The following is a 27961-nucleotide window of genomic DNA, read 5'->3' on the forward strand; positions in this document are numbered from 1 at the left end:
CAGAGTGTATCATGAAGTTCTCCTGGGACTATTTTAACCTACAATACTCATGAAAATAATGGAAAACATTCATATAAATATATGTCCCAAAATGCTTTGCTTGCAAGTTAAGGCTACTGAAAGATTTCACTCAGATTTCAGCTATCCCAGTGAAATGACATCGTACTGAAATTTTTAGGATATTAATTAAGGGTTATGCAGAATTAGTGATTTCTTATGGTTTTTGATGTGAAACATTGAATAAAATAGGTCCCAGAACTATATCTGCAGTAGTTCTAGAGAAATCTGGGGTGAAAACCAATAAATTGGGATAAAAAACCATGTTTACGTTTGACGTACAATAACTTTGGTTAATGGGTAATAAACACATAAAATTTTAAGCAAAACTTGTAGAAAATTTAATTCTGAATAATGGTGTAAAATGAGTTTATAATTTAATACTACACAAAATTGTCTAAAATAAGTTGAATAAAACAAAGAAATGTTAGAAAAATATGAATTTTATTAAGAAACAGTACATACTATGTCAGAGAAATGTAATATAAACAAAAATCAAATTTTTTTTGGTGATGTGAAAAATTTGTAAAATCAAAATTTATTATTAAAGATTGCTGTGAAAACATTTAAGAAAAAACCAGAAATTATATAACAATTGTAAAATTAAAATAAATAAATAAAAATTACTTAGAAAATATTTTTTTATTAATGGCAGAAATAAATAAATTATTTGAAAAATTACTATTTCAATATTGGCAATAAAATAACAATATCTGATCAACAATGTGCAATATTTATTAGCGTTTAAATCATTCTGTAAGGTAAATAAGGTACATCGGGTACTGTGCTGTTATTAGCAAAAGTTTTCTATGAATTTTTATTTGGAAATGATCGGTTTGTCATTGCAGTAATGCCGTACTTTTTTACAACAGAGGAATATGCTGCTGCAGTAGAATATGAAATATGTTTTCAAATTGCAAGAGTCCAGATCCCAAAACAAGTAGTGTAACTTTTCGCAATCTGCAGGAATCAGGTTCACTAACTAGTATTTGTACTCTGTCCAACATGACATTGCTATTGAGTTCAGTTCAGTTCAGTTCAGTGCAGTCCAGGTGTCAATACACAACATTTTTCTAAATGGATGAGAGTTTTGCATTCAATGGTTTGGAGGACACAAACAAAACAAGTTTTATCTTTATCATAAACAGTCAGTCAATATCTACACCCAACAGATGGTCTGCTTTGAATGGAATTCTGCAACTGGTGGAATATAATCAACAACTTTACAAATATGTTTTGTTTACCAATAAGGCAAATTTCACTCGAGGTAGCATCAACAACTTACACAATCAGCATACAAGGGCAGAACTAAATCCTCATGAAACGGTGCAAAGCTTTTTTCAATACCGATTTGTGTCTGGGGGATGGATGAAAAATATTGTATATGAAACAAAAATACATTTTCATGAGAAATTAATTGTCTGCAGTATGTGAATGCAGTTCAACAACTTAAGGAAGACCTGAAGAACTAAAAAAGAGCAAAATAGGCAGTACAGAAGCATACCAAGAGATGTGTTGAAAATAGCGGGACCATTTTTGAAGATTTATTATAAACTGGTATATATAATGCACTTTGGTGTACTGTTTCTAAATAATATTCTAACTTTTCTTTGTTTTATTCAACTTATCTTACACCTTTGTTCAAAATTAATTCTCTACAAGTTTTGCTTAAAAGTTTTATGTATTTATTACCCATTTAAATAAAGTTGTTGAATGTCAAACATAAAAAACAGGATTTTTTACCCTATTTTCTTAGTTTCACCCCAGATTTCTCAAAAACTATTGCAGATACAGTTCTGAGACCTACTTTATTTGATTTTTTCAGGTAAATAACCATAAGTAATCACTAATTGTGCCCCTTAATTAATGTCCTAAAAATTTCAGTATGATTTTATTTCACTGGGGTAACTGAAATCTCAGCAAAATAATTCACCAGCTGTAACTTGCAAACAAAAAGCATTTTAAGACAAATGTTTATATGAAATTTTTCCATTATTTTTCACATGTATAGTTTATTAGTCCCAGGAGAAATTTGTGATACACTGTATATACACACAAATATAAATATTTATAGCATAGTTTTAAATTTTCAAACTTTTATAGTACAACTAAATTAATATAAGAATATGAAAAACTTGAAAAAAATTGGGCTAAATGTTTGAAAACAATTTCATCAAATATTTACTCAGCTGATTAGGAAATAACATATGATGTAAAAGTCTTAACACATAAATAAAACATATATAAAATTTTTTTTTTACCTCATAATAAGATCAGAGATGTAACTACCAAGAGGTTTCAAAGTTGGATATGATTTGCTAGCCCATGTATTAGGCACTCTTCCAATAATCATTGTACTATAAACTTCTTCCAAATCTTGAGACATAACAACCAAACCTTTAACTGCTTTCACCACATCAATTAATGTAAGTTTAACTACAGATAACAGACGATTGAATCTGATAGTTTCCTTTTCAATCAGAAAAAACATAAATCAGATTTGACATAAAAAATTTCATGAAATGATTCACTAACAAAATATGCGGTGAGGCTATTAAATAACAACACTAATGCTGTAAAATATTTTATTTTAAATTTAAACATATTTAGTTATTGTCCTCTTCAATATACACCCCTCCTCTCCCTACAATGATCCATGAAAATTTTACTGAAATCTTGTTCCTTTTAATGCAGATTTGATCTTTGTAAACTGATAAAAGTCACATGGTGCCAGGTCAGGTGAATAAGGCGGATGGTCTAACATTGGGATATTATACTTGGCTAGAAATGTCTTAATAGACATGCAGTGTGAGCTGGTGTGTTGTCCTGTTGAAGAACCCACGACTTGTTCTTCCATAACTCTGGTCATTTTTTTCTTATTTTTTCACAAAGTTGAGCAAGGACCTCAAGGTAGAAGAAAGTAATGTTGATTAATAGTTTGACCTTCAGCAACCCAGTGAAGATATACAACCCCATGAATATTGAAAAACAATCATCCTCACTTTGAGTTTTGATCATCATCTTCAACGTCTTCTCGGCTATCTTGGAAACCCTTAAACCACTCAAAAACCCGTGCACATGATAAACATTCATTGTCATATACTTTTTTTAACAAAGGATAAGTTTCAATAGCGGTTTCTCCAAGTTTCATATGAAATTTCACAATTCTTTGCTCTAATAAAACACATCATTTTTTCGGCAAAACAAACAAAACAGATATTATCCAAACGAAGGTCACGGCCAGACTAATATGTTTAAGAAACTAGAGTGGCAACAATCGAAAGAGAAGGCTTCACACTAAACAGCTGTCTGTTGTATGAATTTGGCATATGCGCAGTTCTTCTGCAGCAGCATTAGTATTGTTATTTAATAGTCACACTTCATATCTAAGGTTGTGTTTTCAAAATATCTTTAGAAATATTATATTGTTACTTCATCAATGTTGAGGTTGCAATATTATTAATGGCTTCCACCTTTATGTTGTTAAGAAACCCAGTTAAATAGTTTATATTTTTCTGTTATATTTTTTCACGTAATACTTAGTTTTTATTAAATTTCATATGTGTAAATTAAATTTTTTTAAAAATACACAAAGATCAAATTTACTACCTGACACATACTGATTAAATGAGTTTCTGTTTACTTAAAGAACTGACTAACAACATTTTTATGTTAATCTTCGATCTTGATATTGTTCTTTCCCTATCAGCTGCACTGCAACTGGTGCAAATGAAGGAGCTGGATAATAACTTTAAAATGATTATCTGGAATTAGGTCATTATTTTTTTTAATGATAAAAATTAACACATTTTAAATTACTATAATTTCTTAATATTTATTATGATTTAAAATCCAATAGTTTATTTAAATGATAATGGTTTAGTTTTCATTAAGTCTTTAGTTTTAGTTATTGTATAACACAAATCATACATTTGAAAGGTAAACAAATATTCATATTCAGGGATTTAAAGTTATGAATTTTTTATAAAAGTAGAATTTACAGACTTGAAGATATTTTTTAAAATTCTTTTTGGACTTTATAATTTAAAAAAAATATAACTGAAAATCAGCTTTTAGCTAAATACTATTCAGTAATTGGACTTACTGAAAACTCAACTGTCAGAAACCCACATAATAGTCTGAAAAAATCTGAAAAGACATTATCATGTATTTTGAAACAGAGTTGTCACCAAAATAAAATAATAATAAATTGTTTTAAAATAGCCTCAACATAATAGTCTTATCTCCCACTGTATTCTCCAGATCATAAAAACTTCACAGGATCATTGTCATAAAATTACTTTATATTCAGATTATCATCAAAATTTATTATACTGTAATACACTCTATGCAAAACCAAGTTGGAATATTTTTTTGTCTTATTTTTCATATAATGATAAATTAATCAATATTAATAATCAGGATATTTAACTGATATTTGTAATTGTTTTTATTTACCTTTATGCATCAACAAAATTTACAATATTAAATTTTTTTTTTTAAATGACGATTATTTTTTTCAAGTGTGTGAGTTTTTATCTATAACTTTAAAACTAGTTTCTTGAGCACAGAAATGAAGATTTTATTTTAAAAATGATTAAAGCTTTTATTTAAAAATGTTTAATATTGACTAATTTTTACATAATTTTTTTGAGATACACTTTTCAACTTCTGGAAAGAGTGAATTATGTATGAAATGCCAAATGAATGAAAAAGTATTGAAACCAGATAATCCAAATTTCCAAAACACTTCTAAATCAAATTTTGATTTAATTTCCAAAATAACATATAAATCCAGCCAAATTAGCTAAACCTAATTAGAAGATCTAAAAGAGATAAATAAATTCAAACATTGGTCCTTATTAGTTAGTCATCTAAAATTAATTTCAATTGTTCCAATAATTGTTCTGATAAATATATGTGTTACTATTCAGGATAGCAAAAGTGTAAGAAAGTTTGTCATATTATTCACACGTTCAGACATGTGCATGCATGCACAATATTTTCACTCACTTCATTCCTGAGTCTCTGGAAGATAGTGAAGTTTAAGTGGAAAGATAGACATAATTTAATGAAAATAGATTTGAATACATAATGATATACTATTGAAAACATCTGCGAAAGGTACATGATGGAATTCATAGTACTGACAATAAAAGGGAAGTTATATAGTAACAAGTAAATGAGATTTAGAAAATTAAATTAAAAATAGATAACAGACTATGAAACTAAAGATTCATGGAGGGGGTATAGTTTAGAAGAACTAGCATGGAACGAGAACATAGAACTAAACTCTTAAGATAACTTGGAAAAAATGATTACTGAAAAAAAGAAATAAAATAAAAAGCAGGTAAAGTGTATTACATTAATAAATGAGACTCTACATATGAGGGAGTTGCAAAAATCCATTTAAAACAGATCCTCCTATTTTAGGTCTTAAATTAGTGAACCGCACAGCAAGCATGAAAACTGATAAGTAACATTATTTTTAAGGCATATTCACAATTATATCTGTATAATTTCCTTTTAAGAAGAGATCTGATAATCCTGTCTTACCACTAAAACTAGAATAATGGTATAGATTAATGAAATAGCAAATATGAGTGTATTTGTACTAAGAGCCAAGTGGGCTTTTTCAAGACCTAATATTTGAAAAGGGTTCAGATAAAATATCAAACGAATTATTAACAATAAAAGTTAAACTTACCTGTCTAAGTACAGTATTCATTGACTGATTATACAAAACTGGGTATTTTTCAGAAACATATTCCACATCAAAAAGTTGTGGTAATTTTACTGAAATATCACGAGCAAGCTCTATTAACATTGTATCAGAATCACCACCTCCACCTGTCTGCCCAATATTTGTTTGTGTAATCAGAACACTAGAAAGAAGCTACAAACACAAACAGAAGTTTCATAAATTTTTGTTCCATCTCAGCATATTATTATAGATATGAAATATAATTGATTTAAAAAATCACTTTCTAATAGATGTTAGACAATTACTAATAAGCCTTCAATCTTTTTTCTGTCCTAAAATGATTCTTTTTATGTGTTTTAGGTGAAAATAGTCTTTAAAATAAATTAGTTTATTTTTGCAGTAATTGAAAGCAAAGAATCATATAAACTGATGGATTAAGTACTTTGGAGTAATATTAAATAAAATTATAAAGTTTAAATAATAATTGAGCGAAAATTATACAATTCCTCAGTAATTTTGAAATCAACAGATAATTACAATAATTTGGATCCAGATTAATTCCATGCAATCTCCACGCTAACTAAATGTATAGATAATAAGCAAGCTTTATGTGTCTTCACAGAATTCAAAATAAACAGTTTTTCCTTCCTCTCACATATATTACCCTGACTAATAAATACTATCTTAGCTTTTGTAATGGTAAACACATTTTCAATATTATATTTGCAATTTTTACATCTTGCTATAAATACATATACAATTATTTTTTCATTCTTTTCTTGAAACTATTGTTCAAATTTGTTATGTAATAATGAGTGTACTGTAGTGTATAAATTAATATTAAATAACATTTTCAATACGTAATTTATATTAAAAGTTGCCACTTAGTGTGTCCTGATTACAGCATATTTAGAACTCTGAAACTGATAAAAAAATACTTAAAAACAAAAAATTAGCATGATGTGCTTTTTAAATAAGATCTGTTTTGACCACTGATTGTGATAAATGAAGTGTGATTACCTACATGACTTTGTTTCAATAATACACAGCTGTCAGCCAGTTAGCTTTAGCTACGATTGTTGTAGTATAGTAACAATTTACATTAAATAGATAATCCTGGCAACTATGAGCCTTTGGCTGAAACGTTTTGAAAATTAAGATGGGCTATCTGACTATACTCTCATGGAGAATGAAACCTCGATCTTCTGCACAAATGTTGAATTAAAATAACATTTACGGATGCTAATTATCTCTGAAAATAAAGAAGTTTAAGCAAGCACTTTCCGACTCCAAAAACAAAAGACATGATTTGTTATAGAGTGGGGTCAGTTTTCTACACAGTAATGCTCAATCTCATACAAAAGCAGCTCAATCTGTTAAACTGTTGAAAAAATTTGGCTAGGAAATTTTTGACTACCCATCCTCCTATAGCCCTGATATTATACCAAACAAATATCACTTATTTATGCATTTAAAGAAATGCCTTAAATTGCAATGGTTTGAAAATTATAATAAAATGAAGAATGGAACTTATGTCCATCACTCACATTCAAGACATAAATAGTGGAGTTTTTATGGCAATATCAGTGGAATAAGTAAGCTGTTGAAATATCAAGAGCTCATGAAAATCAATGATAATTATGTGGAATAGAGGGTTTGTAGTTTTGTCTTGACTAGAGTAAATCACTTTTACCTGTGAATGATTTATTTTTAATTTTAAAATGGATCTTACTTATGAAAAACACATGGCTTATTAATAATTGCATATAAATAATAAAATACTGTAAATAATTCAATATAAGTAAAAAATACAAATTCAAATTATATAATTGGAATAATTTCTTTTTATTATTTTTCTTTCAGCTGTTATACACGTCATACTCAACCTACTTAAATTAAGAAAACATTTATGGTTTTGTTTCCATTTAGCTTGTTAACTTTTTCGTAATATAAATGTACATCTTCAAAAGCCATACAGAAAGTTCTTGGCATGACAAGAAAACACTTTCTTGGCAAAAAAACACAAAAGTTTTCATAATTTTATTTTTATTTTTCAATTTAGCCACCTTGCAATTCAATACATTTTGGCCAATGACTTTTCAGCTTTGTATTGCGCTCAGTATAATTTGATTTGTCCGACCCAATGAAATAAGCTGTTGTCCCAGCTTTGACCTCATCATTTGAAATGAATTTTCATCCGGCAAGTCATTTCTTCAGGTTTAGGATGAGGAAATAATTGCTAGGAACCAAATCTAGCAAATACAGCACGTGCTGGAAGTGCTTCAAACTGTAGGTCATGGAATTTGCAGCAACAACTGAGATGTGTGGAGACACATTATCATGGCGAAGAGCACTTTCTTTTTGGCCAGATGTGAACACTTATTCTGAATAGCACCTTTCAATTGGTCCAGTAGTGAAGTATAATACTCCCCAATGATTGACCTGTCTTTTTAAAGGTGGTCTATAAGCATCGCACCACAAGAATCTCAAAATACTTTAGACATGACTTTTCCTACAGATGAAACAGTTTTTGCTTTCTTTGGTGCACTTTTATTGCTCCTACTCCATTGTTTGAACTTCTGTTTAGTTTCTGGAGTGTAATTGTGAATTCATGTTTCATCTATTGTAATAAAATGTTAAAGAAACTTAGTTTAATTGCATTTAAATCTTAACACCCTAGAAAAGTGTTCATTTTAATGCACTTTTGGTTGACTGTTAACAAATGGGGCACCATCAAACGAAAACTTTTTCATTTCCAAAACATCACGTAAAATGTAATGGATATAGTCTATCAAGAAGTTTACAATATCAGCAAGCTTGCATACCTTCAGTCAGCAGTTACTTAATATGGCTATGGGGTTTTGTGATGATTTTGTCGGTCATAGTAGGTTTGGAATGTTTCGAGGATTCATTACCTTGAATAGATGTATGACAGGTTTAAATTCAACAGCTCACTTTTTTACCAGAGAAGGAAGAATCCTTTTTAAAGTGGAATTTTACTCTTTCATATATATCAGGGTTAAAATTTTAAAACAAAATATTTTATAACAGCTAAAACATCAATTTTATCCATTTTTCAGAAAAGGTCAAAACTTATTTACTTTACTTGATCACCACAAACAAACAACTAACTAAATGCACATGTCTGACTCTTTGAAGCATTCAATCTGGAGGATCATATTTAACAAATACCATAGTCATTTGGTCATACTTGCACCATCTCTGTATCAGTCTGAGAACTTTCCAAACAACCCTGGTATACTATTCTACAAATGTTGTTGCAATAATACAAATAGTTTAGAGACTCTTGGCCCCCATAACGAAAGACAGGGACTTTTAACATTTTTAATAGTTAGATATAGAAAACATACAAGGTGTGTTCAAAAAGTAACGAGAATATTGAAATTTCACCGGTTGTATTAGTCCGATTCTCAGGATTTTTTCATTGTTGTATTGGTAAACATGTCTGAAAAGTATCTGTACATTTTTAGCTGTATTGGTGTTTAGTTTGTTGCCAGCTATCAAAAGGATAACATATGTTTTGGTACGATCGGCGATTATTTATTTGTATAAATAATGAATCAGAGAATTTGTATTAAATTTTGCTATAACAATGGAATAAAATGTAGCAATGTTTTAAAAATGTTAAATATTGCTTTTGGTGAGTCTGCTATGAGTAAAGCAAGGGTACAAGTGGTATAAGCGTTTTTAAGAAGGTTGTGAAGACGTTAAAGATGATAAGCGCCCCTGACACTCCAGTACATCAACAACCGATGAAAACATGGAAAAAGTGAAAGAAATGATTATGAATGATCGCTGAATCACAATCAGAGAAGTCGCTGATGATGTTGGGATATCAATTAGCTCATGCCATGAAATTTTTTCAGATGTTTTGGGTAAGAAACGTGTGATGGCAAAATTTGTTTCAAAATTGTTGAATTTCGAACAAAAACAGCGGCGAATGGAAGTTGCTCAGGAGTTGCTAAATGAAGTCAATAATAATACAGAACTACTGAAACATGTCATAACAGGTGATGAAACATGGATTTACGGATATGATGTCGAAACTAAGGCTAAATCGACCCAGTGGAGGCATTATGGATCACCAAGACCGAAAAAGCTTGACAAGTACGGTTGAATGTGAAGTATGCTCACTGTGTTCTTCGATTTTAATGGCATAGTTTATCATGAGTTCTTGTCACAAGGCCAAATGATCAATAAGGAGTATTACCTACAAGTTCAACACAGTTGAAGCAATCCGAAAAAACACCTGGATTTGTGGTGAAACAATTCATGATAATGTATCTGCTCACACTTCATCATTGCTTGTTTGTCAATTTTTAGCCAAAAACAACAGTGTAATGATACCCAAGCCACCATATTTTCCAGAGATGGCCATATGTGACTTTTTTCTATTCCCAAAAATAAAGAGAACCTCAAAGGACCATCGTTTTACAAGCACAGATGAGATTAAAAGAAAATAGCTGAAAGAGCTATTTAACACTATTCCAAAGATCAAGTTCTAGAAGTGTTTTGGGGATTGGAAAGAGCGCTGGCATAAGTGTATAATATCATATACTGCAATAAGTGTGTAATTATTAGCAATAAGTGTATGGGGACTATTTTGAAGGGGATAACATTAATGTAGATGAATAAATAAAGTTCTTTCCAAAAAACAAAAATTCTCATTACTTTTTGAACACACCTCATACAAGTATTATTAATTCAAATCCTATATAAATCTTAGGGACTACTTTTGCAGCTATATGTATAAGAATATGCATAAGTCAAAGGTCAGTTAAAGTGTTGCATGATGCATCGACAGTGTACATTTATTTTTATTTTTTATTTTCATGAATAATATCAAACTCTCTTAGTTGGCAACTTAAGAGAGTTAGTTACCGTAATTCATCAGTTCAAGATGAACTGATGGGTTTGAAACATATGGTGCATCTGAGCTGCAATGGCTGACACCATCTGTTGCATCATGTATAAACGCACTAGCCAGTTGCTGTATCAGAATCAGAATTCACATGAAAAAATAATAAGATAAAAAAAAATTACAATTCTAAAATGTTAAAATGTTTACAAATAAAATGTTTAATCATGAACATTACTTGTTGTGTTTCTTTGTTATCTTTTGTAATATCTGCATTTTCATGAAGTCCAAAAACTTCTGGTGAAGAATATAATGGCAAAGACTTTATGTACTCTAGACAATTGGTATAATCAGTTGAACCAGGAATATGATAAATTCCACTAGGAGAAAACTGATACCTGAAGAAAATATACAATTAGCTGACAATTAAATATTATTTTAATAATAAAGAAGAATATTCAAAATAATCATTAGTGAATTAAATAACTACAAAGCTCTACTTCAGCTTGTTTGAATAATTTGTTGACTTTGAATAAATAATATCAAAGGATTCATTTACTGTTGCAAACAAGATAAAGCTGTTATAACATAACTTGATAATGCTACTTAATATTATTTTCTGCTTAAATTTATAGCATATTACTTTTATAATAACTAATACATATAATATTCTGTTTCTTGTTTATATTAACTAAGATTGCTATCATTTAGATATTTGACATTCCGATCTCTGGCTGGAAAAATTTTACCCAAGTGATCCTTTTAGGTGCTCAGTTTATTGCGGTGCTATCTCAGCAGAAATTATTACACAATTTTTTGAAGGTGCAAATACGATGCAGTTATGATCACTGGTCTATGCATGGTAAGGATATGCTGGAAAATGTTGTATATCCTTTTGTGTAAAATAAACTTGAAATGTGATTTCAGGAAAAATTTCAGCTATATGGCATACTGCTGAAGCAACAGTCTGACTCCTAAGAGAAATTTTTGGGGAGCTATTAATTTTCAGGAGATCTGCAAACAATTGCCTGCCATGCTCCCCTGATTTGACAGCTACTGACTTCTTTTTATGGGGATATCTAAAAGAGAAGGTGTATATAAATAAACCACAGGCTATCCAACAACTGAATGAAAATATTTGTGAAGAAATTAATGTACTACAATGAGTGACAGTTATGGAAATGTTGTAAAAAGAGCATGTTTTTACTATTTTATTATTCAAAGGATGTGATTTTTCACATATAATAAAAACGAATTTCCCAACATGCAATTTTATTAAAAATCAAAAATAAAAAAACATAATTAATAAATAAAAAATTAATTTAATTAATAAAAAATTATAGTTTTCTTAAACTCTGTTGTGACTTATGGACCACTCTGTAGAATCATATCTCCCCAAGTCATATAGGTTAATTATACAAGGTTAATGCAGGAAAACTCAAACAGAATTTTTATTCTGTAGAAAAGGGTATTTTATGGACTGGGTTAAAGGGAATCATGCAGGACAATATTTAAGCAAAACAAAATTCTTACAAGTTACTCTTTATTCATTTGCCATACAATAATAACTTACAATTGAAAACCCTGGACATACTTTTAAAAAAAAAATAAATTATATAAAAAAACTAAGTATTTGGTTTTATATATTTTATTAAAATTATATTTTAAATATTTTTACTTTAAAAATTCATAATTACGTTATCAGAATTTAGGGTAAATAACATTGGATAAATGTTAACTACAGCTCAATAAACCTTACAATGATGGTACATCACAAAAAATTACCTGCAACTTTGACATTTTTGAAATGACAAATTGTTAAACCTAAAGTGAAAGAATTATTTTAAAAAAACAAGAAAAAAGCCTAAACACCCAAATGTTAATTTAATTTACATAGGCAAACTAGTAAAAGTAAAAAATTGCGTTATAGAAGTTGCAGCAATTATTAAGAATAGTCCTGATGTTAAAGGCATGTTTGAGAAAGACGAATCTGTCTTCTGAAATGCTGCATTCAATAAAACTGTGGACACATTGTTGCTTTGGATTAATTACATACAGCTTTGGATAAATTTTTATCTTTGAACCTTGCCTGAATTGCATTTTAAATTATATTATTATTAATAATTTAATTATACATCTAAGAGTTTTAAAGTTTTCTATAACATTCTACATTCATTTATTATAACATTTCTGTAAAATTCCTTATCAGCTTTTTTCTTAACATGCAGATATCTACAACTATTCATACAAAATGCTGATCATGAAGCAGTGATCCTCCTTGAAAATAATAAATAGTCCAGCTCAAAAAAAATGTAGGATGTGTGAAAAATTTTAATAATTAATTTAGGTACAAAAAAATAGAACAAAAATTTAGACATTAACAAAGATCAGACATTAACACTAATAGTAAAATTTATGATACGACTTAAAAATTAATAACTTACTGTTCAACAATTAACACTTCAGGATTGTAGAATATTGAAATCAATGAATTAAGAAGTCTCCTATCCTTATCATCTGTAACTCGGCCTCCATAGTTACATTCTCCCGTGAGATAAAGTAATGCCTCAAACGGTACTTCATCATAGTCATTAAGAAACATCTACAAATGCGAAATCAAAGAAGTTCTATTATATTCAGCTAATATGTAATTAATATGTTAAAACTTATAAATATCATTACTGAAAACAAAACGTTATTTGCATTTAATGTATAAACAGTTAGTTTTTAGAAAAACTATAATTTGAAATGTGCTAGAGAACAAAATTGCTTACGCCATTGCAAGCTAATATATGTACAGAATCGCTAGTTTTAAATAAATAAACAAATATTACTTTAATTGAATTAAATCACATGTACTTAGAATTTATATAAGAGAAAAAATCATTGTTATATTGAACTTGAGGTTAAGCTTAACTCAGTACATACGTGAATTTAATAAAAATTAACTTGTATTCACAAAAACATATTTTTATTTTGAATGAATCTTATCATTAAAACATTTATCACTGTACTAAAAGAAAGAATGTTTTTGTTTTTGAAAAAATAACAATTGAATAATGTACAGAATAAGAGGATGTTGCTGGCACAACAGTTCCATCAAAGAAAGAAGTCAATTTGATTTCTTAATTTTTTGACTTAAGAGCCAATTTACAGAGAATGATTCAAAAGTAACTTAACTTCTAACTGATTCATTAAAAGTGTAATACATTGCATTGTGTTGTTGGAGCTAACAATCAGGATCATTAGCATCCAAGTTTATCAAACATGATAAAAATTGATACACATCTGCATACATAGGTAAATTAACATTTATGTAAAAAAATATTGATTGCACAATTTGTAATGGACACAACATATAAACACACCAATTTTCAATAGGTAGTGTCAGATCTAATGCAATACAAGGAACAGGCCAAGTGCTTACTTCCTAGGTAGAAACATAGCCATTTAATTGAAACTAAGTTTGTCACTGAAAAAATTCAGGTTAAACCTAATAAATCATATCCTTGAAAATGAACATCTTAAAATAATTATAGGAGACAACATCCTTTTCTGTATCTAACACTATTAAAACTTGATACAGCTACATCTTGTGACATTTAAAGTTTTGTATCTACGTATTGAGAACAGAAAACATATTTCGCTCAATTCTAAATATTTTCATCATTTTATGAGTGATTTTCATGAAATAAAATAGTTTTGTAAAGAAAGGTTTGACTTACTATATTTGTTTTTAAAACAAATTTTGTAACTAAATCCCAAAATTAATAAAGTTTAAGTCTAATTAATATTATACATAATAAAATTATCAAAATTTAGAAAAGGAGATCTACTAATTAAGACCTTTTAAAATGAGCTAGCAAAAACCATATTGTTGTAGAATGGTAAATAAGTTTGTAACTTGGAATCATATAAACGCTAGCAACATGTAACACAAATCTCTAAACTGGTTTTAATGCATCTAGTTAGTGGCTAGTATGACTTAGTTTCAAATGAACAGATGCAAAAGGCTTGGCTCTCATTCATCATTAATTTATTAATATTTAACATCTACAGTGGTTTATCATTAGTGTACCAGATTCAGGAAAGTGAGGAACACTAGATGCGCCACATTTGTCATTCATAGAAAAATATTCAGAACTGCATGATTTTTGCAGAGGAATAAAATATCCATGATGCTGCACTATTCTGAATCCATGTACTTAGGCATTTTCCCAACGCATTCACAGTAGTACTTTCTTTTTCTGTTTAGCCCCTGAAACCAAACAGAAAAAGAAAGTACTACTGTGAGTATGGTAGGAAAATGCCTAAGTACATGGATACAGAATATTGCAGCATCATATAGTTATTTTCATCCTCTCCAAAAGTCAATGTAGTTCTGAATATTTTTCTATGAACGGCAAACATGGCGCCATCTAGTGAGGAACACTAGACAGTACCACATTTGCCATTCATAGTATTCACAGTAATACTAGAATATTTTAAGTGCAGAACCTCTAATATCTCAATACATTTAATTATGTGATTAATGTGATTTATAAAATTTAAAAATGTTATTAACAACTTTTTGTACAATATTAAAAAAAAAACATATTCTAAATTAACAAAAATATTTTCAAAAGTACATTTAGTTCATAGAACTATTTCAGCAGTAAAATACTTACTATTAATAGGCATGCAATTCTTATGAAAAATGTTGTTTTATTGCCCCACCAATTTCTAGATAATATATGAAAAATATTTAAACATAAAATGTTTAAACAAACAATGTTTAAATGTTTACTTCTTGTACAGGTTGAATAAAAAGTTTCACCTATTGAAAGATGTTCTGAAAAAACTTATTTAAAGTGTTAAATGTTTGTTCAACACCCCTATCTATTTTTTTTTTTTTTAAATGACAGCATATCTATTATGAAGTACTAATTTATTTATATCAGAAGTTATTCCTTTATTGTACTATGTTAGGTGGCATTTCTCTAGAATGTAAATGATTAATCTTCTCAAATATGCATTAAATAAAACTACTGAAAATTTATAAGGAGGTCAAACTCTCACCAGTTGGAAGGGGTGATGTATGGTCTATGTTTTATAAACAAAGGAGGTACCGTAATACTACCAAGACCTGTCAATGACTATCCTCATGACTACAGTAATAAAGTTAAGGATACAGATCTGTGAGAGACAGACATCAGGACACTAGAGAGGGAATAAGCCAAAAACATTCAAACAGGCACCACTGAATTAAAAAATGATCACTACAATGTTTTGGATGGTTAGAGAATTCAGGGAACCCCATAATAACATCTGGAATCATAATAACACCATGATGTTTCAAAGAGTAATTCTAAAAAAAATGATAGGATGCTCCAGAAGAGCAAGATTCTTCTGCATGACAATGCATGGCTTTACCTATAAGTTTATCCTGACTTTATTTGAATTATTCAATTGGGAGATTTTTAACTATAATCTTTATAGCTTAGGTAGTAAGTGAGTGAAAAAGTAACATATATAAATAACTCTTGTATAAAATAAGTTTATTTTCCATAATAAAAAATCAACATCAATGAAGAATTTCTCAAGATATACATATACATATATATTGATTAATATTTGTTTATTTATCCACCCTCCTCTATGAATCATGAGACCTTGCCGTTGGTGAGGGGGCTTGAGTGCTCAGGGATACAGAGTAGCTGGACCGAAGGTGCAACCATATCGGAGAGGTATCTGTTGAGAGCCAGACTAAGGAATGATTCCTGAAAGAGGGCAGCAGCTCTTTCAGTAGTTGTTAGGGGCGTGAGTCAGGACGACTTAAACGGCCGTATCAACATCACTCAGTCCTCTGAGTACTGCGCAGCTGAAAGCAATGGAAAACTACAGCTGTTTTTTTTTTTTCCAAGAAAATGTGGCTCTGCATTTTCAAAAGCAATAATGGAGGCGCCTTCCTTGGTAAAATATTCCGGAGGTAAAATAGTCCCCCGTTCGGATCTCCGGGTGGGGACTACTAAGGAAGGGGTCACCAGAAAAGTAAAAAATAACATTCTACGAGTCGGAGCGTGGAATGTTAGAAGCTTAAAAAAGGTTGGTAGGCTAGAGAATTTAAAAAGGGAAATGGATAGGGTAAACGTGGATATAGTAGGAATTAGTGAGGTTCGGTGGGAAGAGGAAGGCGACTTTTGGTCGGGTGACTTTAGAGTAATTAACTCAGCGTCAAATAATGGGCAGGCAGGAGTAGGTTTCGTGATGAACAAGAAAATAGGGAGGAGAGTGGAGTATTTCAAGATGCATAGCGATAGAGTCATTGTAATAAGGATAAATTCAAAACCTAAACCGACAGCGATTGTTAACGTCTATATGCCTACAAGCGCCCATGATGATGATGAGGTAGAATGTGTATACGAAGAGATTGATGAAGCAATTAAACACGTAAAAGGAGTTGAAAATTTAATAATAGTTGGAGATTGGAATGCAAGCATTGGAAAAGGCAAGGAAGGAAATATATGGGTGAATACGGGCTGGGCAAAAGGAATGAAAGAGGGGACCGACTTATAGAGTTTTGCACGAAGTATAATTTAGTAATTGCCAACACCCAATTTAAAAATCATAATAGAAGAATATACACTTGGAAAAAGCCAGGCGATACTGCAAGGTATCAGATAGATTATATCATGGTTAAGCAAAGATTTAGAAATCATCTCGTGGACTGCAAAACTTACCCTGGAGCAGACATTGATAGCGACCATAATTTGGTGATAATGAAATGTAGATTGGGGTTTAAAAACCTGAAGAAAAGGTGTCAGATGAATCGGTGGAATTTAGAGAAGCTTGAGGAAGAGGAGGTAAAGAAGATTTTTGAGGAGGACATCGCTAGAGGTCTGAGTAAAAAAGATAAGATAGAAAATGTAGAAGAAGAATGGGAGAATGTTAAAAAGGAAATTCTTAAATCAGCAGAAGCGAACTTAGGCGGAATAAAGAGAACTGGTAGAAAACCTTGGGTTTCAGACGATATATTGCAGCTGATGGATGAACGTAGAAAATATAAGAATGCTAGTGATGAAGAAAGTAAAAGGAACTATCGGCAATTAAGAAATGCTATAAACAGGAAGTGCAAACTGGCGAAAGAAGAGTGGATTTAAGAAAAGTGTTCAGAAGTGGAAAGAGAAATGAACATTGGTAAAATAGACGGAGCATACAGGAAAAGGAAAATTTTGGGGTACATAAATTAAAATCTAATAATGTGTTAAACAAAGATGGTACACCTATATATAATACGAAAGGTAAAGTCGATAGATGGGTGGAATATATTGAAGAATTATACGGAGGAAATGAATTAGAAAATGGTTTTATAGAGGAAGAAGAGGAAGTTGAGGAGGATGAAATGGGAGAAACAATACTGAGATCTGAATTTAAGAGAGCATTAAAAGATTTAAATGGCAGAAAGGCTCCTGGAATAGACGGAATACCTGTAGAATTACTGCGCAGTGCAGGGGAGGAGGCGATTGATAGATTATACAAACTGGTGTGTAATATTTATGAAAAAGGGGAATTTCCGTCAGACTTCAAAAAAAGTGTTATAGTAATGATACCAAAGAAATCAGGGGCAGATAAATGTGAAGAATACAGAACAATTAGTTTAACTAGTCATGCATCAAAAATCTTAACTAGAATTCTATACAGAAGAATTGAGAGGAGAGTGGAGGAAGTGTTAGGAGAAGACCAATTTGGTTTCAGGAAAAGTGTAGGGACAAGGGAAGCAATTTTAGGCCTCAGATTAATAGTAGAAGGAAGATTAAAGAAAAACAAACCAACATACTTGGCGTTTATAGACCTAGAAAAGGCATTCGATAACGTAGACTGGAATAAAATGTTCAGCATTTTAAAAAAATTAGGGTTCATATACAGAGATAGAAGAACAATTGCTAACATGTACAGGAACCAAACAGCAACAGTAGCAATTGAAGAACATAAGAAAGAAGCCATAATAAGAAAGGGAGTCCGACAAGGATGTTCTCTATCTCCGTTACTTTTTAATCTTTACATGGAACTAGCAGTTAATGATGTTAAAGAACAATTTAGATTCGGAGTAACAGTACAAGGTGAAAAGATAAAGATGCTACGATTTGCTGATGATATAGTAATTCTAGCCGAGAATAAAAAGGATTTAGAAGAAACAATGAACGGCATAGATGAAGTCCTACGCAAGAACTATCGCATGAAAATAAACAAGAACAAAACAAAAGTAATGAAATGTAGTAGAAATAACAAAGATGGACCACTGAATGTGAAAATAGGAGGAGAAAAGATTATGGAGGTAGAAGAATTTTGTTATTTGGGAAGTAGAATTACTAAAGATGGACGAAGCAGGAGTGATATAAAATGCCGAATAGCACAAGCTAAACGAGCCTTCAGTAAGAAATATAAGTTGTTTACATCAAAAATTAATTTAAATGTCAGGAAAAGATTTTTGAAAGTGTATGTTTGGAGTGTCGCTTTATATGGAAGTGAAACTTGGACAATCGGAGTATCTGAGAAGAAAAGGTTAGAAGCTTTTGAAATGTGGTGCTATAGGAGAATGTTAAAAATCAGATGGGTGGATAAAGTGACAAATGAGGAGGTATTGCGGCAAATAGATGAAGAAAGAAGCATTTGGAAAAATATAGTTAAAAGAAGAGACAGACTTATAGGCCACATACTAAGGCATCCTGGAATAGTCGCTTTAATTTTGGAAGGACAGGTAGAAGGGAAAAATTGTGTAGGCAGACCACGTTTGGAATATGTAAAACAAATTGTTAGGGATGTAGGATGTAGAGGGTATACTGAAATGAAACGACTAGCACTAGATAGGGAATCTTGGAGAGCTGCATCAAACCAGTCAAATGACTGAAGACAAAAAAAAAAAAATATTTATCCACAAACACGAATGCAAATATCTATGCAATTAAATTCATTTCTTACAATTCCTTTTATTTTACTTCAGTACTGATGAAATTTAAGTCTTTAGAAATTCTTCATTGATTTTGCCTCTAGAAAAAACTTATTATACACAAGTGTTATTTATATATGTTACTTTTTCACATACTAGTTGCTACCAACTTTTGGCCAACTACCAAGATACCAGTTTTTTGGGAGGAAAGGAGGGTGGGAGGGATGGTGGGAGGGGGGAGAGAGAGAGAGTGTGTGTGTGTGTGTGTGAGAGAGCGCTTTTCAAGTGCCCAACTATATATATGTTAAATTATATTAATATAAACAACCTACCTCAGAATATTGAGATAAGTCATGTCTTACCTTAATTTTGCCATGATAGTACTTTGGCAGGAGCCTGAATCTTCAGTGACGTTTGAAACATTTAATTAAACTGCAAATTAAAAGTTAAAAATACTAAAATAATTAAAATTATTTACCTATGGAATTTCCGCTATAAGCAATTACATCAGAAATATATTTACATTATTTTAAGAGTAAATTAGTGTATGGCATCACTCTTATACACAAAGTTTTAATACAGACATGGTATGTTGATAATATTCTCATAATATATAATCTGGTAATAAATAATAAACATGTTACAATATTAAACAAATTAAATTTTTATAATGAAAATTAAAAATTCACATTTGAGATAGATAATGGAATGTTAAAAATCATTTAGATGTTAATACTGAAATAAACAAGTACAACCAAACAGAAACATCAGTATATAGAAAATTTACATCTAATAATAATAGGTAATCTAAAAAGTATTGAGCCTTTTGCAATTGAAATAATGTTAGCGTATTCTGGTAAAAGTCAAGGAAGATAGGGATGTAAGCAGTCATGACATCACCAATAACCTAAAAATCATAAACATCAAACCACCAAACAGTGTTAAACCATTTGGAGAAAGCTGGCTACAAAAAGAAGCTCAATGTTTTGGTGTTTAGCTGTAAGATGTAAATAACAAATTGTTTATTTTATTAATATTTTTTTTAATAACTAATTGGAAGTTACTTTCCGGCCCTGATATCACTGAAAACATTACTAAAACTTACAATAAAGAAGTATTTAAATTACCATACAAACCTAATAACCATAAAATATTTAAAAAACAAAAATAATAATAGAATAAACAACCTGTGTGGAATTAAATGTAATGATTGTAATTTTATTTATCTAGGAAAAACGAATTCTTTAAAACAAGATTTATTGAACATTACAAAATTAATAAATTAGGTTTAACTAATATGGCAGGCCATCTAATGAACAATAAACATTCTATTTCTGATATTAAAAACAAACAGATAGGAGCACTCATAATAAATTAATACAAAATTTTCATTATTTTAATATTTTTAATTTTTAATATGCAATTTATTAATTAAATATTTCAATCATGACTGAGGATGTGGAATCCCGTAAAAGTACTTTCATGGCAAAATTAAGGTAGATAAATCTTATTTCAATAAGTACTGTGTAGTTTTTATTAACAGAATTTAAAAAATGTATATGTATAACTTTACTAAAATTTAATTTTGTGTAGCATTTATATGAAATATTTGTATAGCATTTTATAAAAATGCTATACAAACTAAGGATTGCTTAAAACACATTATAAATAGCAAATATCCATCAAAACATTTTGTATGTTTTATGTAGTTTGACTAAGTATGCCACACAATAATCAGTAATTCCAGAAGAAATATCTTGATTAGAATTATTTTTTTAACATGTGTACATTAATTAACAGGTTGTGCACCATGATAAATAATGACCAAATTTTATATCACTCATATAAGTCAATATCTAACAAGCAAAAACATTAGATGTAAAAATTGACTCTCTGTTACGGAAAAATGTACTAAATTTCAAAATAAAGAAAATGTACATCTTTTTGAGTTAAGAAAATAACACTACAATAAATTTAATAGTTAGCAACATGAAAACAAAAATGAACACTTCTTTCAAAACTAATTCTAATGAAAATAAATATCTTTTTTTATTTTAATAAAAATTACCAAACAATGAGAAATAAAATATAAATGTTAATAAAACGAAATTAATTAACAGAAAATACATCAATATAAAATTTACACCTGCAACTGCATAACACTTATGCGTAAATCAGATTCATTAAATTCATAAGGAATGTTCCATCCAAGTGGTCCAAAATTCCTACGTTCTTGTACAACAGCATGAAAGAAACAAAGTGAAAATAACAAACTTCGCCATTCAAAAGTCATTTTGCAGTTTTTAAAAAATACAGGATCAGATATTGGATCTGAAGTAAAAGAACGATAAAGGTTTGACCTTAAACCTTTTGGTGCCTCATTAGTCATTTTAACACCTATGAACAAAAAAAAAAAACAAAAAGAAAAGTTAATTTTTTTTTGTTTTTATATAGCCCACTGGGCTGGTCTAGTGTTAACTTGTCATTGCAAACTAGTTGTTTAAAACCTGATTTTTGAATTCAAAGGTTCTGAGGTTCAAATCCTAACAAAAGTTAGTAGTTGCTTTTATATGGATTTGAATATTAGACAGTCGATATCCCAGTCAGTATACTTTAGTGGTTGGGGTTCAATTAACAAGATGTCTCAGTAATGGTCAGTCTGAGTCTATACAAGACTACATCTCTTTAACATGTCATACATATTATTGTCATCTCATTGTGCCATGGAGAGATTGCTTATTGTTCACTAGTTGAACAGATTGCAATGTATAAATTAGGAAAAGAAGAAAATTTTTTTTTAATTTTATGGAAAAGAAAGACTGGAAAAAAAAATGTAATGAGGTTTCTCTAAAAAAAAAAAACTTTTTCAAAATAGTTTTTACTTATAACAGAACTTAATTAGATTTATTGCCTTCAAAGTAATATTATCTATTGCTAAAACAGTGCTCCCAATGCCTTTTTTACAGTTGGAATGCATTCCGTAATGCATTAAATAGTCCATATGTCTCAGTGATGTTTTTTCATCTCATCTATTATCTGGAAATGACATCCTTTCAGTGTAGCTTTTATATTCATTTTTAAAACAGGAAAAAGTATGCATTTGCCAAATCAAATGAGTAGAAAGATTGGGATACAGCAGTTGCAATACACTTGCCAAAATCTCTCAAACAAGTTCTAAGTGTGCAGGGTCATTGTCATGGTTCATGTTTTATTTGTCCATGTTTGTCCGTCTTTCTCATTGACCCTCTAAAATACATTACTTTCAAATAAAACTCTTTATTGATATTGAGATTATATGAACATACTCATGATGATATGCAGTGGTATAATCATCACCTTCACATTTGAGCAATCTTGCCTAGCTTGATTTAAAACATTCATACCAATTATAAAACTCATTATTATATTCTTTCAAAAGTAGATCTTTATAATAAAAAAAAATAAATATTGTCCAGTATATTCTTTTAATATTCTTCATTATAAATGTTCTTAACTTTTTCAGTGTTCATGTAAATTTCTTTCAAATTTGAAACAAAATTTTTCTATAAACACATTCTCTCAAGAGTCTACAATTTCTTTGAGTCAGAAAATCACTGCAAGCATAAAATATAACCTCATCTATATACTTGGAAACTGGAAATGAAACAACATAGAGTACTGCAGAATGTTATTGTAGTAAACCTTTACTCTAATTGATAAATAAAAGTATTACATTATATAGATCATGTCAAAATAAAATAAATTATAAATAAAAAAAACAAATTATGAGATACAAGGTAGATGAAAAGCCCTTACTAATTATTTAAATACAAGGATGTGAAATAATGTTAAGGTAAATAGATTAAACATAAAAAATTACTATAAAATTTTTCACAATTCAGAAGCCTCTATTGAAAATTATCTTGTCATATTTATGTAAACGGGATGCAGATAAAGTAAATTTTTTGTTTTGTTTTAAATTAGCATGATTTTACAAGTCATTCACAGAATAAGAAGTTCCTGTAAATGAAAATCTTATAATTGAATTTTATTTTTTACTTTCAGCAGGAAGATTTCTCAAATAGTCAACAGTTTATTAAAACAGGGAATGGTAGCATAATAAGGCTCTTTCTCGTAAGTCTTAGTACTGTGTTGAGTTATGTGAAAATTATGAAATGAAAATAAACAGTTCTCATTAATTCAAAAACACTCAAAAAAATATATTGAATTTTATCAGTATAAATTAATTTTGTAATTATTTTATAGATACCATTTTGAAGTATGGAAACTGGAAAAGCTCTAGAAGGATAACTAGTCAACCAAATTCGAAAGTCATTATGTGTTTTACTAGGGACAATTACTTCATCACAAATCTTATCCAGTTCTTTCATCCAACTTTCTGCAAGATGACAATTCTGAAGCACCACCCACTGTCCAGTCTTAATCCCTTGATTGATCATATTTGCTGCAATTGGTCCCTTAAAACAAAAACCAAAACATAAAGAAATTATACACAATATAGTATAATTACATAACTCAGTATGTACATTACAAACTGATCTTCCATATTGAGATTTGTTCATAATTAGATTTTATTTTTATTAAAAAAATTTTATTCATAAAAGATATATATATGCATCATGTTACAAAGGTTGTGCCTAAAAAGTCTAGGGCCGAAAATAATTTAAAGAAGATTAGAAGAGAATGTAAAAGACCACTTGGGTTTTAGAAAGAGAAAAGACACACACAGTGCATCTGGGATGCCTGAAGATACTAACAAAAAGAGCACTACAAGTGAACAGAAGAAGTGAAAAAACTGAAATGGGTGTACTATAAGAACAACAGAAATTCTATAAGTTTTATAGAGATTGGTGAGAGCATTCAACAGAATACACTGGAGTGTCCAACTCAAACTTTTAAAAAATACTGGTAAAGAGTAGAAAAACTGAAGATAAATAAAGGAATTGTTAGATGGAAAATAGAGTAAGAAATGATGGAACAAAAGAAATGGGCTTGGAAGAGGAGTGAAACAAGGATGTTATTGGTAAATGATTTTTTCAATGTACACAACCACAAATTAGAGAGAAGACATCACAAAAAGCAGTAAAATGGAAGGAGATATAATAAAGAACATTAAATATTTAGATAACCAAATAAAATAGGCAGAATCAGGAACTATATTCATGATGGAGAGTAGGTGAAATTCAGCTTTTAAGTGGCTCTTTACTTTGTTCATTTTTCACTCTGCTCACTACAGGAAATTGTATAGTGAACAGAAATAGTCTCACAGAAAGAAATTATGTCTACTGTTGTTTGCATCACAGATGTTTTACATTTTTCGTAGCCACAAGAAAGATCGGAGAGAGAACATAAAAAAAACCAGTTTTCCCTACTTTCAGAAACAGTGGTATACTATAGACACCGCTTCACTGTGTTAGGGAAACTACAAGTATAAGCATTTATTTTTTCATTAACATTTTTGAGTATGCCTAACTCTGCATTCTGTACGCAGTATATAGTATCATTGTGGTTGATGTCATGGAAATGTAGTATAACATTTATTTAACCAATAAACAGTTTTATGTTGTTTAGTAAGTATGGCACCTAAATAATACTTTAAGGTAGGTTTACATAAATTTTTCTAAAATTAGAAGAATAAAATTTCTGCCACTTATGGAACACAACAATATATTGTTTTCAATTAAATACTCATTAAGTTTATCATCAATAATAACAATAATAATTGTAATAATTTTATTAAAAATATTTAGTTAAGTAATATAAAACACATAGTACCTGTCCTTGACCAAGAGATGTACTCATAAGGCTAGATCTAGAAATTTTCATATCATCTGCAAATTTAAGAAGGGATGCCATGGGATCTGCTCCTGGTGAGAGTATGAATATTAAAGGAGATACGCAACTTGAATCATTATATGAGTCTTGAAGATTGAATGCAGGTGGTTCTATGTAAGCCTGTCCAAGATATTTAACAATATATATCTGAAATAAATATCAAATTCATGAATCAATAAAATTTAATTTTTAACTTGTAAATATTATTACAGTTTAATAACATTTTTAAATTATTAAGAAAATAGATAATAAAAGAGCTCAAATATTTACAAGAATAAAAACTATTTAAACTTTATATTTTTAATCAATTTGATAAACTACATTTTCCACTACTGTTATCCAGATTTCTATTATACTTTACTTCTTTCGCCAACATGGATACCATCATACTTTTAAGTACTTGTGAAAATATATAATTACTTTTTTTTAATAATGTAGATTTTTCCACATTAGTCCAGTATAGTGAATTATACCAATAGAAGAAACAATGAGAAAACAAAAAGTAAAATTAAGAAGATAGTAAAAAGGACTGATACAAAATTCTTATGTGTCTAATACTATTCACAGTAAAAGAAGCACTGGGTGAGATGAAGAATTACAAAGTGGCAGGAGAAGATCAGATCTTTGTAGAGATCTGGAAATATGCAGGAAGACCAGCAAAAATCGCGCTTCAACAGCATGTCAACATCTGGATTTTAGAAGAACTACCAGAACACTGGATGACAGCCCTCCATCCACCTGCTACAAAAAAGTGGACAAAATAGACATAACTACAGGGGAATCTCGCTCCTAGACATACAAAATTCTTTCAAGAATCATCCTCAACAGGATTGGTTTACAACTTGAGAAAGAACTAGGAGAATACCAGGGAGATTTCAGACCCTGGAGGAGCTATCTAGACTACATCATATGTCTTAAGCTAATAATGGATTACAACAGAAAAAGAAGCACAAACATGGCGATAATGTTTGTAGTCTTCAAGAATGCATATGATTGCATCCACAGAGAAATATTCTAAGACACCTTGGATTTTGGCTACATCCCAAATTAATTAACATGATAAAACTGACCCTCACATACACTAAGTCAAAAGTAAAATTCAGAGGCAAACTCTCAGAACTATTTGAGGTCAAAATAGGACTGTGCCAAGGTGATGGACTCTCACTGTTACTATTCAACTGGGCTCTGGAAATAGTAATGAGGAAATGGCCAAAAAGAAGCAGAAACACTCATCCACCTGAATGAACAATCAAAGACTGACAGACTCCAGAAAATTGAAAGAACCTGCGTTAACAAAAAGTACCAGAAAGACAGGCTGTAGTGAATCATTTACAAAGAGTTAGAACCCATCACTGATACCATGTGTAAGAGGAGACTAGGATTCTTTGGACACATCATGAGAATGAAGATTTGAGACTTCTGAAACAGCTGCTATAGTACAGAATCTCGACTTGAAAAACAACAAAACAGGATGCAGATGGATCAGAAAAATAAGAGAGGAAATTGGCCTTACACCAGAAGTCACCATAGAAAAATTAGGGGCAAAAGTAGTCGCTTCACACTAACAAGAAAGAAACTAACACCACAAACATTTTCAACACCAGAAAGGGCACAGAGATCAAAATTATGAAAAAGTATTGGGGAGACCACACGGCTGAACAGTTCCTTCGAAGAAGCTTGGATAATGGACCGTCTAAAATGATCCTATGCGGTCATAAAAGATGAAAAAAATATATCTGTAACATTGTTAGAATATTTGGCAGATCTTTTTAATTCAAACGTTGACTGTTAAGTATATTTTATTCAGTTGCAAATGTCAGGATAGTGAACAGTTTACCTTACTGCTTGAAAAGTGAAGAGCTTGGTGTATAGTAGTAATTTTCAACCTTTTTAGCTCCACAATCCCAAAAAAAGTACAAAAAAAATATAATATATATTTTTTGACCCACCAACCCCAACCCAATGAAACCTCCTTAAAAAACTATTTAGCTACATTGATAGCGACAGGTATGAAATGTACAAACATGAGCAATTTACAAGTTCCAACTTTATTTATACAAGCTCCTTGTAATTTGGTCTGCTTATTTAATATTTGCTGTAAAAGCATCATGTTCGAACGAGCATATGATACGTTTAAACACGCGTTAGTTGCAGAACATCAGTTTAGTTTTGAATGCAAAACGTTTGCATCTAGTGCCTTTTTAAAAGTTTTTAAAAGCATAGTTTCATTGAAAATAATGATAATTAAGGTTTTGGTTTTTAGTGAGTGGTCAAATGGTGGAAATCGTTTGTTTTTTTAAGTTAAATTCTTAGATAAAATGAATTTAATATGTGAAAAAATTACATGAGCCATCTACATCCAGTGAATTGATTGGTAAAAAGACAAGATTGTACAATGGTAGTTATTTAAATTATGGTTTTGCCTTATTGGATTGTGGAAGGGCACAGAGCATTGTTTGCTTTCAAGTCCTTTCCAATGAAGCCATCAAAATTAATTCGACACTTGGAAATTAAATTTCCAAATCACAAAAGCAGACACTTTGAATTATTTTGAAAGAAA

The 27961-nt window shown here is 30.0% G+C and overlaps 1 protein-coding gene across 1 annotated transcript in view; it reads right to left on the reverse strand.

Annotated features, from left to right (window-relative positions):
• Dnah3 (dynein heavy chain 3, axonemal) overlaps positions 1–27961 on the reverse strand; it is a 257006-nt gene that overhangs the window by 26223 nt on the left and 202822 nt on the right. The window contains exons 44-50 of the mRNA XM_075354669.1: positions 25342–25548; positions 23816–24023; positions 21713–21963; positions 13085–13242; positions 10879–11038; positions 5765–5953; positions 2319–2527 (exon numbers count right to left, since the gene is read on the reverse strand). Coding sequence (XP_075210784.1) covers positions 2319–2527; positions 5765–5953; positions 10879–11038; positions 13085–13242; positions 21713–21963; positions 23816–24023; positions 25342–25548 — 1382 coding nt within the window. The remainder of the gene's footprint in view (positions 1–2318; positions 2528–5764; positions 5954–10878; positions 11039–13084; positions 13243–21712; positions 21964–23815; positions 24024–25341; positions 25549–27961) is intronic.

The sequence above is a fragment of the Lycorma delicatula genome, chromosome 1, assembly GCF_047948215.1.
Source record: "Lycorma delicatula isolate Av1 chromosome 1, ASM4794821v1, whole genome shotgun sequence".
Taxonomy (NCBI): Eukaryota; Metazoa; Arthropoda; class Insecta; order Hemiptera; family Fulgoridae; genus Lycorma; species Lycorma delicatula.